Below are 23,153 nucleotides of genomic sequence, written 5' to 3' on the forward strand. Positions count from 1 at the left end.
ATTCAGTGATTAAATGTCTTTGTAATTCTTTCAGGCTTATTACTAAAAGTTAGATTGATCTAGATTAGATTGATTGAGTTTTTGTGGAGCTTGTTATCCTAGTTGGTCCATTAATCAACTGGGTAAGATCAAACTGATCTGTGAGTTCTTTAAGTTTCTTTCTGATAGTTTTATCTTGCCAATTCAGATTAAAATTACCAAGAACAAGAACTTCTTTGCGCGTGACCAATTCTTTAAGAATATTTCTAAAATGTGCACAAAACATATTATTACATGATGGAGGCCTGTATACAGCAATAAGTGAATTCCATTTGTGGGGACAAGTCTATGGTTATGGGAATACATTCAATTTCAGGTGAACATGTAAAATCTATTTGTTTGCATTTAAACTTATCTCTCACATATATAAATAACCCACTCTTCCTCTTCCTTCTGACGTGTCCTGTCTGAAAAACTTCTATCCTGGAATTGCAAAGGCTGCAGCCGGGGATATTTCAGTTAACCAGGTTTTGGACAGACAAAGGAAATCAAATTAGAGTCTGACAATAGTTTTTCCACCTGTTTATTTTTTGAAACTATACTCCTAATGTTCTAATGTCCACCAAGCACACCTTTTGGTTTTGCATGGGGATCCAAGGGAAGGTTTGTGATAGCAGTGATTCTGTCTCCACAGCTGTTATGTGATAACGGCGTCGGAACTGAATGCCCATGTAAACAGGTCATCTTGATTGAGGAGAGAATCAGATGACAACAGAAGACCATTGTCCAGTGTGTCAGGGCCAGGATTCAGATACACATCACCAGCAAGAAGAATTGTCATCAGGTAGGCGAGTAGTTTTGATGGACGTGGAGCAGAACTGAGCAGTAGGTGCTTGAGCAGATGGCTTGGCCATGTTTCAGTATTACACAGTACAAAGGGAGATGACTCCATGTACTCAAAGTAACGTGCCGTTTCCCTAGTATAACATTTTGTTGGTTACTCCAGCTGCAGCGGACCGGCAGAAGAACAAGCACAAATATGGGGGTTAAAAATGCAGTTCTCTAGAAAACAGCCATTTGTTTTGCTTTGGTCCTGTGGTTGAAGTCAGGGCTATTTAGTGCTATTTTAGAGCAGTTGGTTGAACGCAATGTTGAAAATTTGGCATGCCTGTGTGCAGCAGCTGCCTTTATGCATGACAGTGCTGCCATGATCGTCTGCCATAACGACCAATGCAAATACAACAATATCAAAAATATGACACAAAGTAAAACATTGAAATGTTACAAGCAGTAATAGTCCAGTGGATATGTACAAAAACTGCATGTCACAACTTTGAGGAAAACAATCTTTGATATTGTGCCAATTTATCTGGAGCTCCTGGAGGCAGAATTACCCCTTATATTTACTTTTGTGCTGACAGCTTTTTCTGTTTTCAGTCTATATACAGTTGAGGCCAAAAGAATACACCTAGGCTAAAGACATTCAAATTCAAGTTTTTTTCAAAAGGAAGTGGCTCTGAAGGTAGGCCCTTAAATACAGCCACAGGTCCCAATTAACTCCCAATTAATTCCTAATTATGACAACTGGCCAAACACAAGCTTCTAAAAAGTCATTACATCAATTTCTGGAATCTTCCAGACTGTTTAAAGAGAGTCAATTTCGCGTACGTAAACTTTTGATCCACTCTGATATAGTGAATTAAAGCTGAAATAGATCTGTCTCTAATCGACTGTTTTAAAATGACCTCTGATGTGAAAAAAGTAGACGCCCTAATTGACTTGCCAAAAAAAATGTTCGGTAACATGAAATGTGTGGAGTTTACCCTAGGTGTATCTTTAGCCTAGGTGTATGTAAACTTTTGGCCTTAACTGTACACCTATTATAGCTTAAAATGTTTGCAACTACCTGGGGAAAACAAGAATTGCATCATTGAGCTGTAATTTCTCTTTGCAAAGATGAAGGAACTAAAAGAAAGTGAAAAAACAAGGAAATTATTTTTCTATTTAAATAGATATTAAATTAAATATATATATATTTAATGTTTAATTATGAATAAAAAAGTGATAGCACGACATTTGAGTTGACAGATGCAACTTAATATTGATAGCGTACCTGTGACCCAGCAAACATGATTTTTGACCTTGCAATTATACACCAAAACAATATTCCAATGACTGGCAACTTCCAAATGTATTATTATTATTATTATTAAGTTCCATTTTAAGCTACCTACTGTATAATAATAATGATATACAGGTCATGTATTTCAAATATTTTAGAATTTAATGAAAGGTATAAATTATATTTGAGAGAAGGCCTCAGTATTAAGCAGAAATCTACAGTATATTAACTGTGTAAATGAATGACAGAAAACACTCACGTCCCTCTAATGACAGTATTTTTTTTAACAGTATGTTTATTAGTTTTTCCTTTTTTAAACAACAACATAATTACAAAACAAGACAGACCTTATACAAATGTACAACAAAAGTATAAACAACAGAAACACAGACATAAAAACACAAACAAAAATTAAATAAAAATAAATAAATACATTTTTTGACAGGTGCAACATCATTCTAGAAAGCGTATTTAGTCACATCAGATGAGGAGGTATGTATCAGATCTCTCATGGATTCACACTGCCATCAGTGCGTAATATATCCGACACATTAACATTTTCTAACAGTTGGGTAAAAGGACCCCAAACCTTATCAAAGGTTTCACTCTTCCTTTTCAGAATATAAGTTCTTCTCCATAGCACAACAATTGCTCATTTTCCTAAGTCATTGGCCCACCTGTGGTCTCTGAACATTCTTCCATGATAAGGCGATCAAACGTTTCCCTTGGAGTAAACACATATCCACAAGAATTTGTTTATTCCTTGATAAGACTAGGATCTAAGGGTATAACCCCAAAATAAACATTTTCAGATCAAGAGGCAGCTTTACACCTAACATTTGTATTATTTGTGAGTTCTCGCACCAAAAAGTTGCAATCTTTTTGCAATTCCACATGCAATGTAAGAGTGTGCCTTTAGACTGTTCACATTTAATACAAATATCTGGAATATTATTGTTAAACTGATGTAATTTAGCTGGTGTTATGTAAGTGCGCATCAGCCAATTGTATTGCAACAATCTCAATCTCGTATTCGTGGTTTGTCTATGCGCCTCAGCACATATCACCCCCATTCATCCAAGGAAATCCTCCTGTATATCTTCCTTCCAGGCGTTTAGCCGGTCAGTAGAGGATTCAGATGAGCTAGAAACCAACATATCTTATAACACTGAGATACGCCCTTTACCATGACAATTATCAGAGATCAATCGTTCCACTTCAGAAAGAGGTGGAGGAGTTAATAATTGATTACGGGATGCAGTTATAAAGCTTCTTACCTGTAAGTATTTTACTAAGTGGCTATTTGAAAGATCATATTTAGCACGTAGCTGTTCAAATGTAGGGCTGCCACTAACGACTATTTTTCTATCGATTAATCTATTGACTATTTTACAGATTTGTCGATTAATCTAAACGATTAATTTTCCTACAAAAAAACCTAATTGACCATCTAATTTAAGTTCATTTAATTTTTACAACAACAAACTGTGTGTCATTGTATAATGCAGCACAAAACAATATGTAAACAAAGGTTTACATATTAAAGTGTAAAACTGTAGGTTTAAACTGGCAACTCCAACATGATAAAAATAAATAAAAAAGAGGGCTTATTATTTAAGTCAGTAGTGCAACTCCAAAATAACTCCAATTGCTTCTATAATTTCGTCCATTGTTAGATCAGAATCTAGACTGTTTTTTGCTTCTTTTGAAATGTTGGGGAATTTCAAATTATCCAAAGAAGTTTGTGTGTTTGAATCAGGCGGATATTCTGAGGAGTATAGAGATTCATAGAACAGCCTAAAAGTGTCATTTATCTCTTTAGGGTCCACAGTCACCTCACCCTTAACGTTTTCAATTGCATCAATCGCTCTTTCTGATTGTAGCTGTTTAATTCGCCAGGCCAGGAGCTTCCCTGGTTTTTCTCCCTAGTCATAAAATGTCTGTTTAAGCCTCAGCAAGCTACTCTCAGCCCTCTCTGCCAATATTTTGTTGTATTCAGCCTTAAGTAGTAATAGCTCCTGATGTGGGTTTTCTGAACCATCCAAAAACTTGTCTTTCTCTTGAATTTTAATTTTAGAATCTAGCAGTTCCAATTTTTGACGGGTATTTTTTAATTTAGGAGAAGTAAAACTTATAATTTGTCCTGTTAAAAAGACTTTAAAAGCTTTCCATCTAGTACAAGCCGAAGTCTATGTTGTGCTAAGTTCAAAAAACATATCTATTTGTTTCCCAATACAGTCTATAAAAGTAGGGTCCTGCAACCATTTTATATGGAAACGCCGTCTTGGAGGACAATTAACCAATTTAGTATCTAAATAAGTAAGCAATATTGCTGCATGGTCCGATATTACTATGCTGTCATGTTGGCAGTCCTCGATTTTATGTCTAATCTGTGTTGATATTAGAAAGTAGTCTATCCGTGAATAGGTTTTGTGTGTGCTAGAGTAACAAGAGTATTCTATATTGGTTGGATTCTGGTCTCGCCATATTTCAGATAAGTTTAAATCCTTCATAAAATTTAATATAGACCTTCTAGCTCTAGTATGGGATGCATCCGAACCAGTAGACTTATCTTTTAGTAGGTCCAGGGTGATATTAAAATCACCCCCTATGATGAAATTACCTGGGAGTGCTGCTAAAGTCAGGAATAAATTATCAAAAAATGTAGGATCGTCCTCATTGGGACCATATACATTCACTAAGTTAAGTTTCTTGTACAATAAGATGCCCTGAAGTATAATGTATCTACCCTTGGGATTGATTATGGAGTTTACTATTTGGAATGGAATTGTTTTATGAATTAGAATTAAAACTCCTTGGGCATGGGAACTATAGGAGGCTGCAAACACTTGCCCCTGCCATCGTTTTATAATTTTAGATATATCACAAGGCATCATATGAGATTCCTGCAGAAAAACTACGTTTGAGTGTTTTTGTTTCAATCTACTAAGCACCTGTTTCACTTTAGTCAATTTACCTAAACCCCTGCAGTTCCATGATGTGATCTTAATCTTCATAGATCTAGAAATATCTCAATCTCAGCATCCTTTGTTTTACAGTTTACCCTGCGACCGTACTGAAATATATGGATATCCTTTGTTGCCCTATCAATAATAATAATAATAATAAAAATAAAGAGACATATATTTTAACACATCCACAAACCTCAAATCCCCTAGCATACATTTCCCCTTGAGATTATCTCCCCACCATTGTAACACCTCCAACGACCACCAAATCCACACACCATGCGGGATTGTCCCTATCCCCCTCTGTATCTCCCACCTAGCTGGCTACAAATTCCCCTTAGTAAATTAACATTTTATGAACCCAATTATCCTCACTTATACCCCCCCCCCCCCCTTATTCTGTACTAACCTCATCACATGTCTGCAAAATACCAAAGTCATAACTCAGGTAAGCCCAGATATTATAAACTTGACTTTCAGGTATACAATGACCTATTTAAATTCAAATAAAAATTAGTCTAAATTATGGCTTCTATAGTACAAAGAAGAAAAAAAATTTGAACCTGTAGACAAATGTTTAAGACAAAGAGTGAAATTCAAAAAAGAAGTGAAAATTTAGTCACAGAAGTATATTGCTCACCTTATAAGAGTTTCTGCCGAATAAACTCAACAGCAGCTACTGTGCTCTGAACATATTCCCACAAATAGATGAACTATTGAGCTTACCCAACTAAAAGTAAACAAGTTGGAATCGGGGCCAGCCACCCCACTTAATTCATGGGAGCGCTTTTCACTGCTGTCCACTCATCTCAACAAGTGAATTGGCTTGTGAGCTGCCAATTGTCAAGTAAATTAGTATCAGGGCAATCCACCCTGCCCCCTACACATAGGAGCGTCTCTCAGTTTTGAGCAACGTTCAGGCTCGGTTTACAAAACACATCTGAACAAATGAATGAGCTAGCCAGGGTAACAATCAAAAAAGAGAATAGGTAGGGCCAGGGGCAGGGCTAGCCGCCCCATCCCCTCCCACCTTCCTATGTCTCATTGTTGGCCGTCCTCGAATAATCAACTTGATGAGTGATATATCCCGTTCTGTATCTTAGGCAGTGATCTCGTTGTCTTCTTTCTTCTGTATCTTTGTAATGAAGATCTCAGTCTCCGACGGGTTGTCAAAAAAGTGAGACCGACCGTCGTATGTAACTCTTAGTCGTGCTGGGAAAACGATTCCGTACAGGACGTCCAACTCCCGCAGCTTCCGCTTGACACCATCAAATCTCCTCCGTTATTTATGAAGCTCTGCAGAGACATCAGGGAACAGCATCACTTGGCGATCTTTGTACCCCTTTGTCTTGCAGCATTCTCGACGCGGACTTTATCTTTGTAGTTTAGAAACTTCATGATGAGCGGTCTGGGAGGACCATTTCGGGCCTGAGAGTTGGTGGGCACGCTCAATAACCATAGGAGAAGCAAGCGCTGTCAGTCCCAAAGCCTCGGGGAGCTACAATTCCAGGAATGCGCAAGCATCATTTCCCTCTGCAGACTCTGGTAGATTTATGATCCTTATATGGGATCTTCTGCTCCTGTTCTCATAGCTGTTCAGTTTTGAGGTAAGCGTTGTAACTTTCTCTTCCAAGCTCTTGGCCCGTCTCTGTAGGGATACGACGTCATCTTCGGTGTTTGATATACGCTTCTCTGTCTCAGAGAGTCTCTTCTGACAACTAATCAGCTCACTTTTAATGTTACTGATGGCTGAAAGTACCCCATCCAGTTTGGATGAAAACTCTGTCTTCATATCATTGATTGCTTGTAAGATAGCGTTGTTGCCTAAGCTAGCATTAGCTTCTGAGTTATCCTCGCTCTCATTGCTAGCTTGGAAGTTTACATCTTGTAGCGTGGCGTCGTCATTTGCTTCATCTTCATTCGAGATTTCTGTCTTTTTAGGGCGCTGTTTTGCAGTTTTCGGTGACATACTGTGTGTTGGGGGGGTTTAGAATCAGATATTCTATAATTGTGGGTGGATTCAGATTATTTCAAATAGGATTTACGTAGGAATTGTAACCGAGCTAGGGAGCTTCAACCTCTCAGCCTATCGCTATAACCGGAAGTCATAATGACTCCCCTTTCAACTCAAATAACCATGAGCTGGAGTGGCCTAGAACAGCGTTGGCCAACCAAGGTCCTGGAGAGCTGCAGAGTCCAGCTGGTTTTTGTTTTTACTCATCATTAAATTGATCGATTAAGGAAGTCAATTACCCAGTTAACTCCCCTTTTTCTTTGTCCGTGTGGCAAGAAAAAATATTTTACCTCAGAAAAATAAGTGATTTTTCTTTCTACTTTGAGTGGAAGCATTTTATTTTTGTTGTCAAAAATGAATGAAGCCCAATGGGGAAACTGGCTTTTTGAGGGAAACTCATAAATATCAGTAGGGGAGTAACATTACACCCGGTGCTGAGGTTGAGAACCTCAGGTTGAGAACTGAAAGTAACAGTACAGTAACTTACAATGAACTGCTCCACGTCCCGCTCCATACCCACATTGGGCAGGTCTGGCATCATGTGGGCCACCACCTTGAAACCAGCATCCTTGGCCAGGTGGAAAGACTCACACACGGCCCTCACAGTGTGGCCCCTGCACAAACAAAAAATACACAGATGAGGATTCAAGGAGTGTCCACCAGACAGGCCATTAACACATTAAAACCACAGAACAAGATTGCACTGTACACCTACCAGGCATGGCAATATTACCGTAACATAAATCACTATACCAAGGCAAACATGGATTGCAGCACAAAGTGCTTTACAGTAGACAGAAAAGGCATGTGTAAAATATCACTTTATCATAACACAAAAAGCCTTGAAAGAAGAAAAATGTGAAAATGATGGAAACGATTTAAAATAACATTAAGAACACAGTAGAGAATTAAAAAATTAAAAAATAAATGAATAAAAAATAAAAATATAATAACATAAGTAACAAAACAAGTGTAAAATAAAGCAGTACTTCATGACAGAAAAAAACATTAAAAATAAAATTAAGAAGATGACATAAAGACAAGACAAAAAATAATTCAATGAAAAATAGTCAAAAATAGTCAGTCTCCAATCAAAAGCGATCTAATAAAAAGCCAAGGTAAAAAAAAAAAGAGTTGTTTTTTTTTAAAAACTGTTCTGTCTGATTTCAAATAGTAGGGTGTTCCAGTTTTGGAGCATAAAAATAAAAATCTGCTTCCCCACCTTTTTTGTGTTTTACTTTGTGTACCGAGTAGGCCAGAGTGGATCGGAGAGCTCGGCTAGGAGCATATTCAAACAGGCAATCTCTGATGTATGCAGGTCCTAAACCATTAAGAGCTTTTAGAGAACCATTAAAGGAGTACCATGGTGGTTGAACGTGACACTTCCCAGTTGTCTTCAGGCAACAACAAAACAAATGTGCATAATGTTTTTATTATTCAGTCATTTCAATGTACTTAAAAACGTATTTTTCTAAGCCTAAATTTCCCACGATAAAAATTCACCCGAACCGTCTGGGCATGGTAATGAGAACTGTCAGTTAGCTATGATTGACAGACCGTGCCCCGTTACCATAGCTACTCCCATGATATGCGCTCTCTTTGGGAGACTGAATTTTCACAAGCTAGCTAGCTTAGTAGGCCTAGTATATCAAGTATCGGTAGATAGCTAAGGTAAGGACGTTGACTTATATCCAATTATAATTTTTGCTATCTAGCTAGCCAAGTTAAGATAAAAGCACAACTATAACGTCCTCATAAAAGCAAACTAGCAAGCTAACGTTATCGATAACATTGCCTTATGAAAGCAAACCTCCTAGCTAGCTAACGTTAGCTAGCTAGCTAAATGAATATAACCAGAAATAATCTAAAGGCACTCTATTTTTTTTTTATGGCAAAAATAACACCAAATATCTATTCATTTGAAAACTAATAATCATTTGGGAGCCTCTGCAGGGCGCTGTTCCGAAATGAGTCGACCTCTATGTGTTGCATGGAAAACATGATAAAGTGTGTCACTGCAGTGTCCAAATCAAATCAATTTGCTTTTTACAGAAAACTGTCACAAACCCACTTTACAAAGTATCAGTGTTCTGTGCTGCCATCAGTCCCACTGAACTGTGGCGAGGCCCTTTACTTATCCCTGCTCAGTGTACAGAAAGTAGGTTTCTGATATTTAATATTTTCTCGTGGAACGGCTATTTCACTGTATGTCTCTTGTTCACACTGTCAACCAAATGTTACTACAGTTTGTAGGTATAGTTGAACATTGCCAAAAAAAAACATTTTTATTTATTTATTTTTCTTTAGGAAACTGAAACGGTCTGGGGAAACGGAAACAGTCTGGGACGGAGACAAGATGGTGGCGCCCTGCTGCTGAACAAAACTACAAACAACAAACTTTCTAAATCTACTCCGATTTCCTGCTGGAATATTACTTTACCTCCACAACGACCTGGAGGATCTGGAAAATTATATCGACGAGTGCTTCCACCGACTTTGCATTATGCCGAAATCCAATAAGCGCCTCCGCAACTCATCGACCGACATGGATGGTCTACCGGGATCTCTCAGTAACAACACAGAGGTTGGTGACTTACTGTGCTCCATAAACTCCCGTCTTTCTTCAGTCGATGCCAGATTATCTCTTATTGAAGTGCTCTATAAAGAGTTCCAAGGATTAAGAGAGAGCCTGGAATTCAGCCAGGAGCGAATCACCTCCCTCACAAAGCAAAATCAGGCACTTCAAAAGACTGTTAAAACTCTTGGAACACAAATAACTACCACTGAAAAAGAAAATAAGATGATGAAAGAAACCATTCTTGACCTCCAGTCTCGCAGCATGCGAGACAACCTTATTTTCTCTGGTTTACCAGAAAACATCCCAGACGACCCTGAAAAAAATATAAAAGATTTCATGCATACCCATCTGAAGCTCGCGCCCGAAACCATTCAATCAATCACATTCCACGAGTTCATCACCTGGGAGGAAAAAATAATATCTCCAAATGGCCTCGCCTCATTATTACTAAATTCGAGCATTACAAACATAAAGAACTTGTTAAGCGCAGGGGGAGAGAGTTGAAAGGAACACACTTCGAGCTTAATGATCAGTTTCCACCTGAGACACAGGAGAGACAGAAAAAACTCCAGTCCGAAAAGAATTATTGCAAAAAGGAAAACACGCAGTGATAGCGGTAGACAAACTCTACGTTGATGGAGTTCTATATGGTGACAAAGATATCACAACCTGGCTTTATTGAATGTGGAACATTTGGCATTTTAAACCTAGCTATTAATATAGCCTATGTGCCTTGACTTGCTCAGTATACTTTACTGTTATGTGTCCCTATGTGATGTAAATATCAATGTCTCTATGTTTTATGTGTATGTCCACTTTCTCTGACTGTCTTTGCGTTCTGTGTGTTCATGTTATTGTATTGGCTTGGGGAACGTTTATGTTAACATGGGAAAGACCAAGGTATTTGATTTAAAGAGTAAAATGAAATTATTTGATTGGGATTGTGATGGTGAAGCCGCTCTACAATGTCATTGAAAATGGATAACCACAGAAATAATGCAGATATGACTAACGGTAACCAACATCTCCCTCTCTCTCTTTTTCTCTCACTCTCTTTACTTCTCATTATGTCTCCGCCATCACGCACACACACACACACAAACACACACCATATGCCATATTGGATTACATTTTTACCAAATTTTTAAAAAACCCTATCCCCTCTTAAATTTGTAACATGGAATATTCAGGGCGCTGGCTCACAGGCTAAAAAGACTAAAATCATAACTCATTTAATCAAATTACAAGCAGACATATGTCTATTACAAGAGACTAACTTACCTGAATCAGAAATTTAAATCCTCACAATTTAATCAAATATTCTCAGCAATTTACAACTCTAAGCAGAGAGGTGTGTTCATTCTAGTCAATAAGCGATTACCACTAATTCACAAAACCACAATTACAGACCCAGAAGGACGTTATATCATCATCAACTGTTCCATCTACAATTTTAACCTAACCATTGCTAGTATTTACGGTCCAAACACTGACAATCCCTCATTTTTTCACTTTTTTTTCCATCACTGGCTAATCTATCAAATTCAACAATCATAATTGGAGGTGACTTCAATACTGTGATTAATCCAACTCTGGACAGAACAAGCACCTCAGGCAATTTAAGAAATTGGCACTCCACCGACACACTAAAACAATATATGAGCGATTTAGGTCTTGGCGACAGCTGGCAGCTGAAAAACTGCTTAACAAAGAAATACTTACTTTTCACAACTTCATAAATCATACTCTCGTATAGACTTTTTCCTCACCAGCATATCAATCCTATCAGATATCTCTGATTCTAAAATTCACCCCCATCATAATCAGTGACCATGCCCCTGTCTCCTCCCCAAACAGTCTGCTCCCAGATGGCGCAACACATCTCTGCTTAAAGATGCTGATTTTGACTCATTCTTCAAAAGAAAGTGGATATCCTTCATGGAGATAAACGATTCTCCAGATATCTCACCCACATTACTATGGAAAACAAGCAAAGCACTACTGAGGGGCAAAATCATATCCTACTCATCATGCAAGAAAAAAAAGATTCAAAAACAATCTGGAACAAAAAATCCAAGAATTAAATTATGCATATGCTAATGACCCCAAAGAAGAAACACAGATTGAATTACGAAAATTACAATTTCAACTTAATGAAATGCTAAATAAAAAAACACAATTCATGATACAGAGACTCCGGCAAGACCACTTCGAACACAACAATAAACCAGGAAAATATTTGGCTAACCAACTAAAACAAAGAAAAATCAATTATCCCGGCTATAGAAGATTCAGCGGGGAAGACCATGATAACACCACAGGACATAAATAATAGGCTACATTCAGGACATTCTATAGCAATTTATATACCACAGACATCGACCCAAGTTCAGCAGACATCAATTCCTTCTTGAATAAAATAAACCTACCACAACTATCCAAAGAACACGCACAAGCACTAGACGAACCATTAACACAAACTGAATTTCATAAAGCACTGACCCAGATGCCCAACAATAAAGCTCCAGGACCTGATGGCTTCCCCGCTGAATTCTTTAAACATTTTTGGCTAACAATTTCTACATTATTCATCAGAATGGCACTTGGAATAAAACATAACTCCAAAATTCCCCCGCATATGAACACTGCGTTGATCTCAGTATTGCTTAAGCCTGGCAAAGACCCAACCCTACCCTCCAGCTATTGTCCCCTATCACTTATCAATACTAACATCAAAATAATTAGCAAAGCTTCAGCCACCAGAATTGAAACAGTCACCCCAAACATAATACATCACAACTAAACTGGATTCATCAAAGGACAAAATTCATCAACCATATGCGCAGACTATTTAATTTAATTAATGTCATAAATCAACAGTTTAAAAGCAATAATTACCTCACTGGATGCAGAGAAAGCCTTCAATAGAGTTAACTGGACATTTCTATTCGCAACATTACAAAAATTTGGTTACGGAGAATCATTTATTCACTGGATAAAAATATTTTACACCTCACTCATGGCTACAGTCAGCACAAATGGAATAACATCACAGAGCTTCACACTACACAGGGGCACTAGGCAAGGATGTCCACTCTCTCCCTCTCTATTCTCTCTTTTCATAGAACCTCTTGCCGCAGCAATCAGACAAAACGAAAATATCAACTGACTACTCAATAAATTGGACAAAATCTATCATTTTACCCTTAGATGGAGATGATTGGAATGCTGCAACTCAAGAATCTACCCTCCCCCTCTCTACTGGAAATATCAGGTATTTAGGCCTCAACATTTCCCCCAAGCTGTTGGAGTCATTCCATCTCAACTTTAACCCATTAATAAAAACAATAGAAGATGATCTACAATGATGGACGAACCTACCACTTTCCTTAACTGGAAGAATAGCAAACGTCAAAATGTCAATTTTTACCAAAAATCAACTATCCGTTTACCATGATCGTAACCCAACCCACAACCAACTGGTTCAACTCCCTAGATTCAATAATAACCAAATTTCACTGGAAAAATTAAAAAAAGCCAGAATCAAATGAGCTACTCTTCAAAAAAATAAAAATTAAGGAGGACTCGATGCACCAAATTTTCATAATTACTACTTGGCCAACCAATTGCTATACACCTATAAATGGACACATCCCACCCGACAAAACAACTCATGGATTGATATCGAACAAGAAGCATGCAGGGAAATCTCACCATCTGACCTACCATTACTCAATATAAACATAAAACACTACAACTGCTTTAAGAACACTGTAATTTCTACAACTCTGACAGCTTGGTGGAAAATCAACAACAACAAAAAAAATCAACATCTTCAAAGAAAATTCTTTCTAGACTATACAAACTACTAACACATATGGACTCTACAATACACCTCCCCATTACAAGATGGGAAGTAGATTTGCCCATTTCTCCCAGCGCCGACTTCTGGCAACAAATATGCACCAACACATTCACAATGACTAACAACACTAACTTACAATTAATTCAATTCAAGGTAATCCATAGAGCACATATTACTCAACACAGGATGTATAAAATGGGACTAGCAGACACTGACATATGCTCACACTGCACTCTAAACACCCTGGACAATTATTTCCACACTACTTGGCTATGCCTACCCATCCAACACTTTTGGCACACAGTCACGAAAACATTTTCCCGTTTCTTGCAGCATCCTACTATCTCCCTCCCTCTGCCTACTTGGAGACATATCCGAGATCAATCAACAACCAAGAACACCAGACCTCTACTTATTGCCCTAACTGTCGCCAAGAAAACTATCCTATTACATTGGAAAACAAGAAATACCTTAAATACTGTGCAATGGTTGAACCTTCTCACAGAATACATATCATTAGATAAACATCAGCTTCTAGCCACAATCAAATCTCACAATTCAGAGATAACTGGGAACCATTCATTAATAATCTAAATTTATAATCCAACCAAAATGAACCAGTTAGCCAACCCCCACCCCTCTTCTTTCTCTCTCTCTCTCTCAGACATTACACACTTACACACATAGTCTAACTTGATGCATATATACTCACCTTTCATGTTCATTACAGTTTTACCTTCTCTTTTTTTACTTTATTTTTCCCTGGCCCAATATACCCATATAAGCTCACAACAAATTCCCACTTTCCCTTGTCATGCCATCCCAGTTCTTCTTACATATTCAATCCTACATATGACACACACACATACATACACACAAATCCGCATACACCGCACATTCCACAATCCCTCCATACAACTTTACCTCTCAATTCCATCCCATTTGTCTACCTTTCTTTAAATGATCTTTTTTTTTCTCGCTCTCAATCCCTGTTGTTTTTTTGTTTCGTTTTTTAAAGTAGCAATGCTGTCATTATTATTATTATATTTTTCTGTTTTCTTTTCTGTTTGCTTGTTTTTTTTTTCATTTTTGAACATGATTTTTACTTCTCGAGTGTTGATTTGCCTTTCGATGGATGCTTCTTCATTTGGTTTTGTTATATTTTCCTTCTAAAAATTTTTTGGTTAGTGTATTTGTCGTCTTCTTTATTTTTCCTGCTTCCCACTGCTCTCTTCGGATCCCCCGTTGGGGTTCCTATTGTTATTGTTGATAATTTTTAAAAAAGGAAAGGAAGAAAAAGGGGGAAAAAACTATATTTACCTCTATTCTATTTACCTTATTATATATCATTATATGATTATATTTGTCATTATCATCAGTATCATTATCATTAATATCATCATTTCTTTTTAAATGGTCTTTCATTTTCTTCCTTTCTTGTTTTTTTTTATCCCCAATCAGAGAAAAGTTCTTGTTTTCATGTGTGAATTTTCTTCATTTGTTCACAGTCATTGGTGTACATGTATTGTTTATTGTTAGATGCATGTTTTGTTTATTATTGTATGCTTTTGTAGTGCAGAATGTAGTGTTTTGTCATACTAATAAAGTTAAAAGTATAAAAACATAAAAAAAATAAAAAACATTGCCAAAATTTCTTCTCACCGAGAACTACAAGTGAATCTATCACTGTTAACCCTCGCAGTACTTTTGACACCAGCAGCGCTGGAAGGTTCCTACGCTTGCGAGTATTTTAGGACAGCACTTCCGGCATTGCTGCGACAATGACAGCGTGAGATTTCGCTTTCGCTATAAACTAATCAGTCATTTTTCACGGTTAGAAGAAATTTAACGACAACATAGCCTTGGCTTGAACAAAAAAAAAACTCCAATGCGGTGGACAGACAACCAAGTATTAAAACGTTTTTGTCCTAAGTTCATGATGTGCAAATATTTTGCAGCGGTCAGAGGATGTTAACATTAATGCACAAGATGCGTAAGACCTTGGTAAACCTGCCAAGTAATGCCAGGTGTATTTTCCTCCAATAGCAATGCCTCTGACTCAACAACTCCCTGGCACTTTAATTTGTATTTTTACTGAATGTACTAAAAGACCTTTTTTGTCACAAGTTTGTAACCTTATTAAAGATGTGCTAAAATAAGGAAAATATTTGTTTGCAGTTAACAGTGTCATAGTATACACTGGCTACTCCAACACGTTTACTATTCTGTCTTGCAGTATGAGAATGAAAAATTTGGAGGGAAGGCCTCTCTAATCAATGCCTAATCTGGTTTCAGTTAGCAGGATAAAATCAAGGTTGTGGTCTATATTTAGCTCACTAATTAAAAATGTTTTGTTACCTGAAGTTCTTACATTCAGCAATGCAAAACCGAGCTGGCTAGGAGCACACACTACAGTATATTCAGGTCAGCTGGTCTCGTACATAAGTTGGCTTTGCACCAGCACTTTTACATGTTCTAGTTAACCGTCAAGAAATCACGGTCTGAACGTAAAGGGGGCTTTGTTTCTGTAGTTGGAACGTCCGTGGAATTAATGAACTGCTGTCGCATCTTAAGTATTTGTCCCCTGATGTGATATTTTTACAAGAAACCCACCTAAAAAACAACACTCACTTTAGACTCAGATGTAAATGGGCTGGGCAATTATATCATTCCACTTTTTGCTCTAAATTGAGGTGTCGCTATTCTCATACGTAAAGTTGTCTCATTTCAACATAAAACAACGATTGCCGATAAGGACGGGAGATATATTATTGCGACAGGTGAAATGCACTCAGTGCTATTAACTTTTGTTAATATATATGGACCTAATTATGATAACCCCAGCTTTTTCAAGAAAGTTTTCGATTTAATTCCAGAACAATCTCATAATGTCACAGACAAATCTCATAATTGGCGGCGATTTCAATTGTGTTAGACCACTACTTGGACAGATCCTCATCTAAGAAAACTGCACCCTCTAAATCCAGTGACTTTCTTAACACGTTCATGAGTAATATGAACATGTTTGACGCCTGGAGGATATTAAATCCCACGGGTAGAGATTACTCGTGTTACTCCAGTGTGCATAATGTATATTCTAGAATTTATTACTTTCTGACCGACGCTAAACATATGCCATATATACACAATTGTGTATATCATAACATTATTATATCTGACCACTGTTCGGTGACATTTTCTCTACATCTTGATGATGTAGGCCAATCATATGCATACTGGAGGCTTAATCCCCAATGGCTCAGCAGGCCACCCTTTTGTAAATTTTCAGAAACGCAAATTAAGGTTTTCTTTGAAATTAATGATATACCCGATATAGGCTATAGAAACTGCAGGGGGCTCATTTATAAAATGAACTTGCGCGCATACGCGAAGTGAAGACCTGACGTGGAGCCACAACCATTTCCACAGTCAAATCGAGTCATGTTGAAATTTTATAAATCACTACTTTGACGCGATTTTCTATGTATGTTCCACATAGTTGATCTAAAATACGTTTTATAAATGAGGCCCCAGATGTAGTAACCTAGTATGAAAGTTCACCGATGTCCTCTATTCTACTGCCCGCTTGTGGAAAATAACGTGCAGGCCAGTTTAGATGGAGCATCACGTGCATATTGCGCCCGACAATAAGCATCTTATTTTTTGTGAATTATAGACAAATGATATTTGAATATATGCGAACGCTAACTAATTACAAAAGCTACTATTCGAACTCAATTTCATGGCACTTTTGACAGCCTTACTAAGCTAACAACAAGCTTCAAAATGTCTCTCTCGAAGCCAAAGTTGATTGTGAAAATCGCCAATTCCAGAGCAAATGGACTGACAAGTATTTATTTACTTTGCCAGCCGTAACCATAGCTTTCCTACTTTTTTGTATGGACTGGCGGCTGTCTGGAATTGATTGTAATAATATCATTAAAGTGAAAGAAAAGGGATGCACGTGACTAGTTTATTCCATGTAGTAATATATCTATTAACATACTGTTAGAGTTATTTGTAGCCATTTTTTGACAAAGTATTCTGTGTGGCCCACGAACCCCCAGTGATTTTCCTATTTGGCCCACTTTGCTGTTGAAGTTGAATAGCCCTGCACTAGAGGATGCCATTATTACTTTGATCCCAAAAAAGGGTAAAGACCCAGAGGATGTCAGGCCATATCACCCTCTTGTACTTTTGAATTCCGATCAAAAGATAGTAGATAAGACCTTTGCTTCCAGACTTCAACTCATCCACCATGATCAGACTGGTTTTATACCCAAGCGTAACTTCTTTTATAACATTAGGCGCCTTTTTAATATCACGTACTCTTCTAAAACACTGAGGCGAGACCTGGCTATTATCTCACTCAATGCAGAAAAAGCCTTCGATCAAGTCGAATGGCCCTACCTCTTTGCAGTTCTGAAGAAGTTTGACGCGGGCAATACTTTCATTTCTTGGATTAAGCTCCTCTACAAACGCCCCACTGCTAGGGTACTAGGGGTGTGCAGAGACATCATTATCTGTATCTGTATCTGATCAACCAACAAAATTATCTGTATCTCTATCTGTATTCGGATAGAAGACAGGAAGTGGGCGTGGTTTATATCGGAAGTTAAATCCCCCCCCCCTTAACTGGGGGGACATTGAACAATCAGAAACTGAAAAAATATATAAATGGAAAGATTCTGTTTGGCATTGGAAATAGAAACTATTTACAGTAAAGATATATAGAAAAATATCTTCAGTTGAAGGGAATAATCTTAAATTCCAATGATGCTGCGTTTGCGTTTCTTGATGTGTTAAACAGTTCGCTAGGGAAACGTGAATGACCACTTTACAACAGTAATTACATAACAGTAATACATGAACTTTTTTGCCTGTTTTTTTTTCCCCTACTGAACTAAGTTTGGATAGACTGCAAACCATCTGATGTCCTCATATTTTCCCTTGGTGGCAACTGTTAGCCTACCATGAAAATCTGGACTGGATTTCATGTTCATTTGATAGCCAAGACTATGGCTGATACATACAGCATGTTACATCTTAAACGGATGAATATTGACTGAAATACAAGGTAAAACGTTTCGTAAAATATTTTGACTGTATTTTTTTAATGGAGGAAATTAACAAATACAGCTGAAACTACAGGTTCTAAACTTCATTTTGATGTATAGGTTGCGGGGGTTTGAAAGAAATCCCGCTGCCACACCAGGCTTTTGTCTCGCTAGCTCCCTCACCTGATGTCTCCTCCTCCTCGATGTGAGAGTTTCCCTGAGTGATAGCCGGCAATGGTCAGCTCTCAGCCCGCTGCCTGCTGCCTGCTGTGCGCTGCCTCGGTGGGGGTAACTACAGAATATAGCGATCACTTTTCAATAATGTGTAGTAAATGAAACGACTAGTTAGTTAAATCAAAGTCCTATGTTGCAAACAGAATGGGCATTTCTATCTTGTGGCCATCCACAATGATATGAATCGGTTTGAAGAAACATAATGGCTGACGCACAGAGGGTTTTTCCTGCATAGAGAATTACGAGGCGGCCGCCTCCGTCAAATTTCATGCCGCCTCCAGCTCTCAACAAAACAAGACGGGTGTCTTCATGAAAAGCATGTTTATTCTAAGAAAACAACGATTCCATCAAGAAAACTGGTTCCTTCTCGTTTTATACAATTAGCACCAATTTTGCTCATTTTTGTCATTACAGAAAACTGCATGAAACCATAACTCAAATAATCTCCCTAGCTCTGTCTTGCTTTTTAAAATGTTGCGGTCTCGCAGTGTAGACATAGCGTTTCTCCAAGACCCTCTGAAACTGGGTTTGAATGTCAGCTAGCTTTATGATAAGTTCCTCATCACTTGTCACCTAGCCAATATTACAATTCTGGGTTTTAGGTCAGAATGGTCTCACGGCATGCTTGCTATCCCGGCTAGCTAGCTACTTCGCAAACTAACTACTGAATTGTATACAAAACAGCAGTTACTACAAACGCAATCATTTGCAAAGATACGCATGAAAATGCGTCCCGTAGCCATGACTTAAATATGGAATGCCTATTCTACTGTCAAAATAAGGGACGATTCTGTATTTTGCTGGATGGTTGGCATTCCTAAATTGTGACGGGTGCTGGAGGAAAGGTATGCAAGTCGCAAATCTTGAAATTGCGGTAGGAGGCAAAAAAGTTTTTATTTTTATTTTTTATTTTTCCGTTTTTTTTAAGTGTTGAAAAAGTCACTCAATATAACAAATAACATTTTTAGGATCACTAAATACTCATAATTTGTCAGCAAAGTCGGCTTGTTTTAGTGATTCTTACAGCCGGGGTTTGGGGGCGTAACAGGGGTGCAGTTTGATTAGCATGTTTGGTTTCGTTGGCTATTGTCACTTAGTTTCAGTCATGCCACCTCCCATAAATAAAGCCGCGTGGTATGTTTGTTTACTGTGAGTTTGCTACAATGACGGACGCTCAACCTGTTGCCACTGCAGTTTAGAGCCCGACCGATATATCAGTTTGGCCGATATATCGGCCATTATTTGACTTTTTTGACGACAACGGGATCGGCAGTTATGCAGCCGATGTGTCCCGATTTTTAAATAAGTATAATAAACATTAGAAAAAAACAATTGATTATTTATCTGTACTTGTCTGTTAGAACATTGTAATTGCTATTTACTAGAATTATCCAGTAGAGGGAGCTCTAATACAAGTGTGAACTGCAGCAGCTGACGCGCTACTTCTGTAATGAGACATTTGTCACTCGTGCCTCATTCAATATTCTCCACTGCAAGACTTGTCTGCACAGATTCGATTGCCACAATAAAGGTATGTATATTTAGTGAAAGTTTTTAATTAAATGTGGTAATACGACCACTATGTTTATCAATCCTCATTATCAAGCGAGCGAGCTAGCTAACATATTTGGTTCACTTTAGCAAGCTAGCTGGCTAGCAAGCCTTTATGAACTGGCAGTGAGCACATAAGCAGCGTAGGATCTACATTTCCAGAGGACATCGCTGTATTCTCAAATAAATAACCAGTCTCCAAAATTGGTATACAAATCCAGACTGAACACAGCCTCATTGTCAGCAGACAACAACATGCTTGTTTTGGGAACTATACTGACTTCCATTAGTGATTCAGAAATGACTCAATCGACAAAGAAAGTGCCTACCAAACAAAAGCATCAGAACGACGTACGCGATTCACAACACCGTCGTCTGCCGTGAAACATTTTGTTTTGTACTTGGGTAAGTTTGATAATCTATCTGTCTGTCCTGTTTAGGCACTGTGTGATCATCTAGCTATATGTAGGCAAGCATGTTCATGTTGTTATGTGCTAAACATGCAGAGAACAGACATGGCTGTTTTTGATACAGCCATGCCTTTGTTAGTCAACTAGGTTGTTGGCTAGCTAGCACATTTAGTTGGACCACAGTCTGAGACCAATGTTTTTTTGTTTTGCTAAACATGCAGAGAATCGACATGGCTATTCTTGTTACACAGCCATGCCTTTGCTAGCCAGCTAGGTGGTTGGCTAGCTAGCGTTAACTAGCGTTAGCTAGCTAGCGCAGTTAGCTAGCTAGAACTGTCAGTTAGCAAGCGTTAGCTAGCTGGACCACAGTCTGAGACCTTGTTTTTTTGTTTTGTTTAACATGCAGAGAATCGACATGGCTGTTTTTGCTACATCCATGCCTTTGTTAGCCAGCTAGGTTGTTGGCTAGCTAACGCAGTTAGTTGGACCACAGTCTGAGACCATTGTTTTTTTGTTTTTGTTTCAGGATCAGAAAAGATCTTCTCCAGTCCATACTCCAATCCTACATGGAGCATGGTGCAGTATCTCAGAACAAGACTGTCCGATTTTAGATTCACTTCAACTGCATCGCCCCAGCTGTTTTATTCTCTTGTAAATAAATGTTTTATTCTCTTTGAAAAGCACATCTGTTAATGGCGTTATTTTTAAAATAAATGACAATGAATTTATATCCTTTGTCTGTCATTAATCACATCACAATTGTGCAAGATTTTTGATGGCTATGTCTATTGGCTTAAAAACTTAATACACATTTTGGCTTAATACATTAGGCTTAAAAGCCTAAGATATAAGATATACATTTTCACATTTTATGGTGCTTATGTTTGCAATTAAAGTTTATTTTAATGTACATTTAGAAATTTAAACATGTCAGCCCTGCAAGTTTGTTTCCTGAGGGTACCCCACTGACAGATAATGACAGGTACTCTAGTGGAGGAGTGGTTGGGGGTGGAGTTAACCAGCGATTGTTCCCACCCATTATCTCCCTGTGAGAAGTGTGAAAAGTTCAAGATCTTTCATGGGGATTTTCTCTGCTACTTGATTTTAGGAGTACCAACATTCAAATAAGCATATCTTCAACTATTTTCAGATTTCAAATAATGATACACATCAATTGAAAGCTTACAATCTGCACTTTCATAATCTGTAAAAAAACTGATGAAAATGATCTTGCTCTACTTGAGGACCAAAACACCAGCACCTGCCACAATTAACCCAGTAACTAGAACTGCGATTCAACAATTGTGAAATTGGACATTGAAAAGGGGAGGGGACGTAACAACAATTCAAAATCAAAAGAATAATGTTGCTGTTTTAACTGCTGAATGCTGGATTTTGTAGCGCATTCATTTTAGAACTGTTAAAAGGCCTGGAGGTGTCCCTTTACTGAGAAATAATACCTACCCTTTGGACCAATCAGAATCGAGTATTCTGCCAAGCCGTGGTATAAAAAGTAATGATTCATGTTACTGACGAGATGCGGTAAATTCGTCTGGTTTGAAATTAGTGCACAACCAAAAGAAGGCTCCTGTGAACTATAAATGAAAACAAAACAATAACTTGTTATATTTTATTTGATTCTAAACAACTTTGTTGTTTGTTAATTGTGTAAATTAACACATTAGTTTTTATGTTGTATTTAATGTTGAACAGGGCACCTTTATTTATTTTAATAAAATATGCTTTAACGTGATAATTGTCATTTTCTTCAATCATAATTATTATAACTCCTACATTATGTTGCTTGTAAAAAGTGTTTGCTTGAGCCAGTTGAAGGCATGGTACACATGCAAGTGTGTACGCATAGGTGTAGATTTTGGGGAGACGCAGGGGATGTGTCCCCCTCAATATTTAGAACACAAAATGAATCCCCTTATTTTGTGTATTCCTTTACATAAAGACACTTCCACCATAAATTGATGCAGAAAAGGCACAAATTGGTGCATAAAAATTCACCAGAATGCAGGAAATGTTTGACGCTCAAAATTTCCTGGGGGAGGACCCCCACACCCCCCGCTTAATGTGCCCCTACACCATTTTCCGCCTCATTTTGAGCCAGGAAAAACCCTGGCACAGAACTTATTTATTAAACGTTTTGCAGCGCAGTGGCTCAAAGTTTGTTGGTGTGTGTGCCGAAATTCCAGATACAGCTAGTAGCCATGCGTAACCCCCCCCCCCCCCGTCCCTGTAACGTTAGATAAAGGCTATGAGAACTCGACATGGAGCTGACTTTTTTTCTTTTTTTCCGAATCCGAATAATAACAAGCAACTTCGGGTAGAAGAAATATCTGTTTCCATCGCATTATTCGTGCTT

The 23,153-nt window shown here is 37.9% G+C and overlaps 1 protein-coding gene across 2 annotated transcripts in view; it reads right to left on the reverse strand.

Annotated features, from left to right (window-relative positions):
* Nucleotides 1-23,153, reverse strand: part of elp3 (elongator acetyltransferase complex subunit 3) — a 188,567-nt gene that overhangs the window by 39,513 nt on the left and 125,901 nt on the right. For both annotated transcript variants that reach the window (XM_035421321.1, XM_035421322.1), the window contains exon 9: nt 7,572-7,698. In XM_035421321.1, the coding sequence (XP_035277212.1) occupies nt 7,572-7,698 (127 nt within the window). The remainder of the gene's footprint in view (nt 1-7,571; nt 7,699-23,153) is intronic.

The sequence above is a fragment of the Anguilla anguilla genome, chromosome 6 (assembly GCF_013347855.1).
Source record: "Anguilla anguilla isolate fAngAng1 chromosome 6, fAngAng1.pri, whole genome shotgun sequence".
Classification (NCBI taxonomy): Eukaryota; Metazoa; Chordata; class Actinopteri; order Anguilliformes; family Anguillidae; genus Anguilla; species Anguilla anguilla.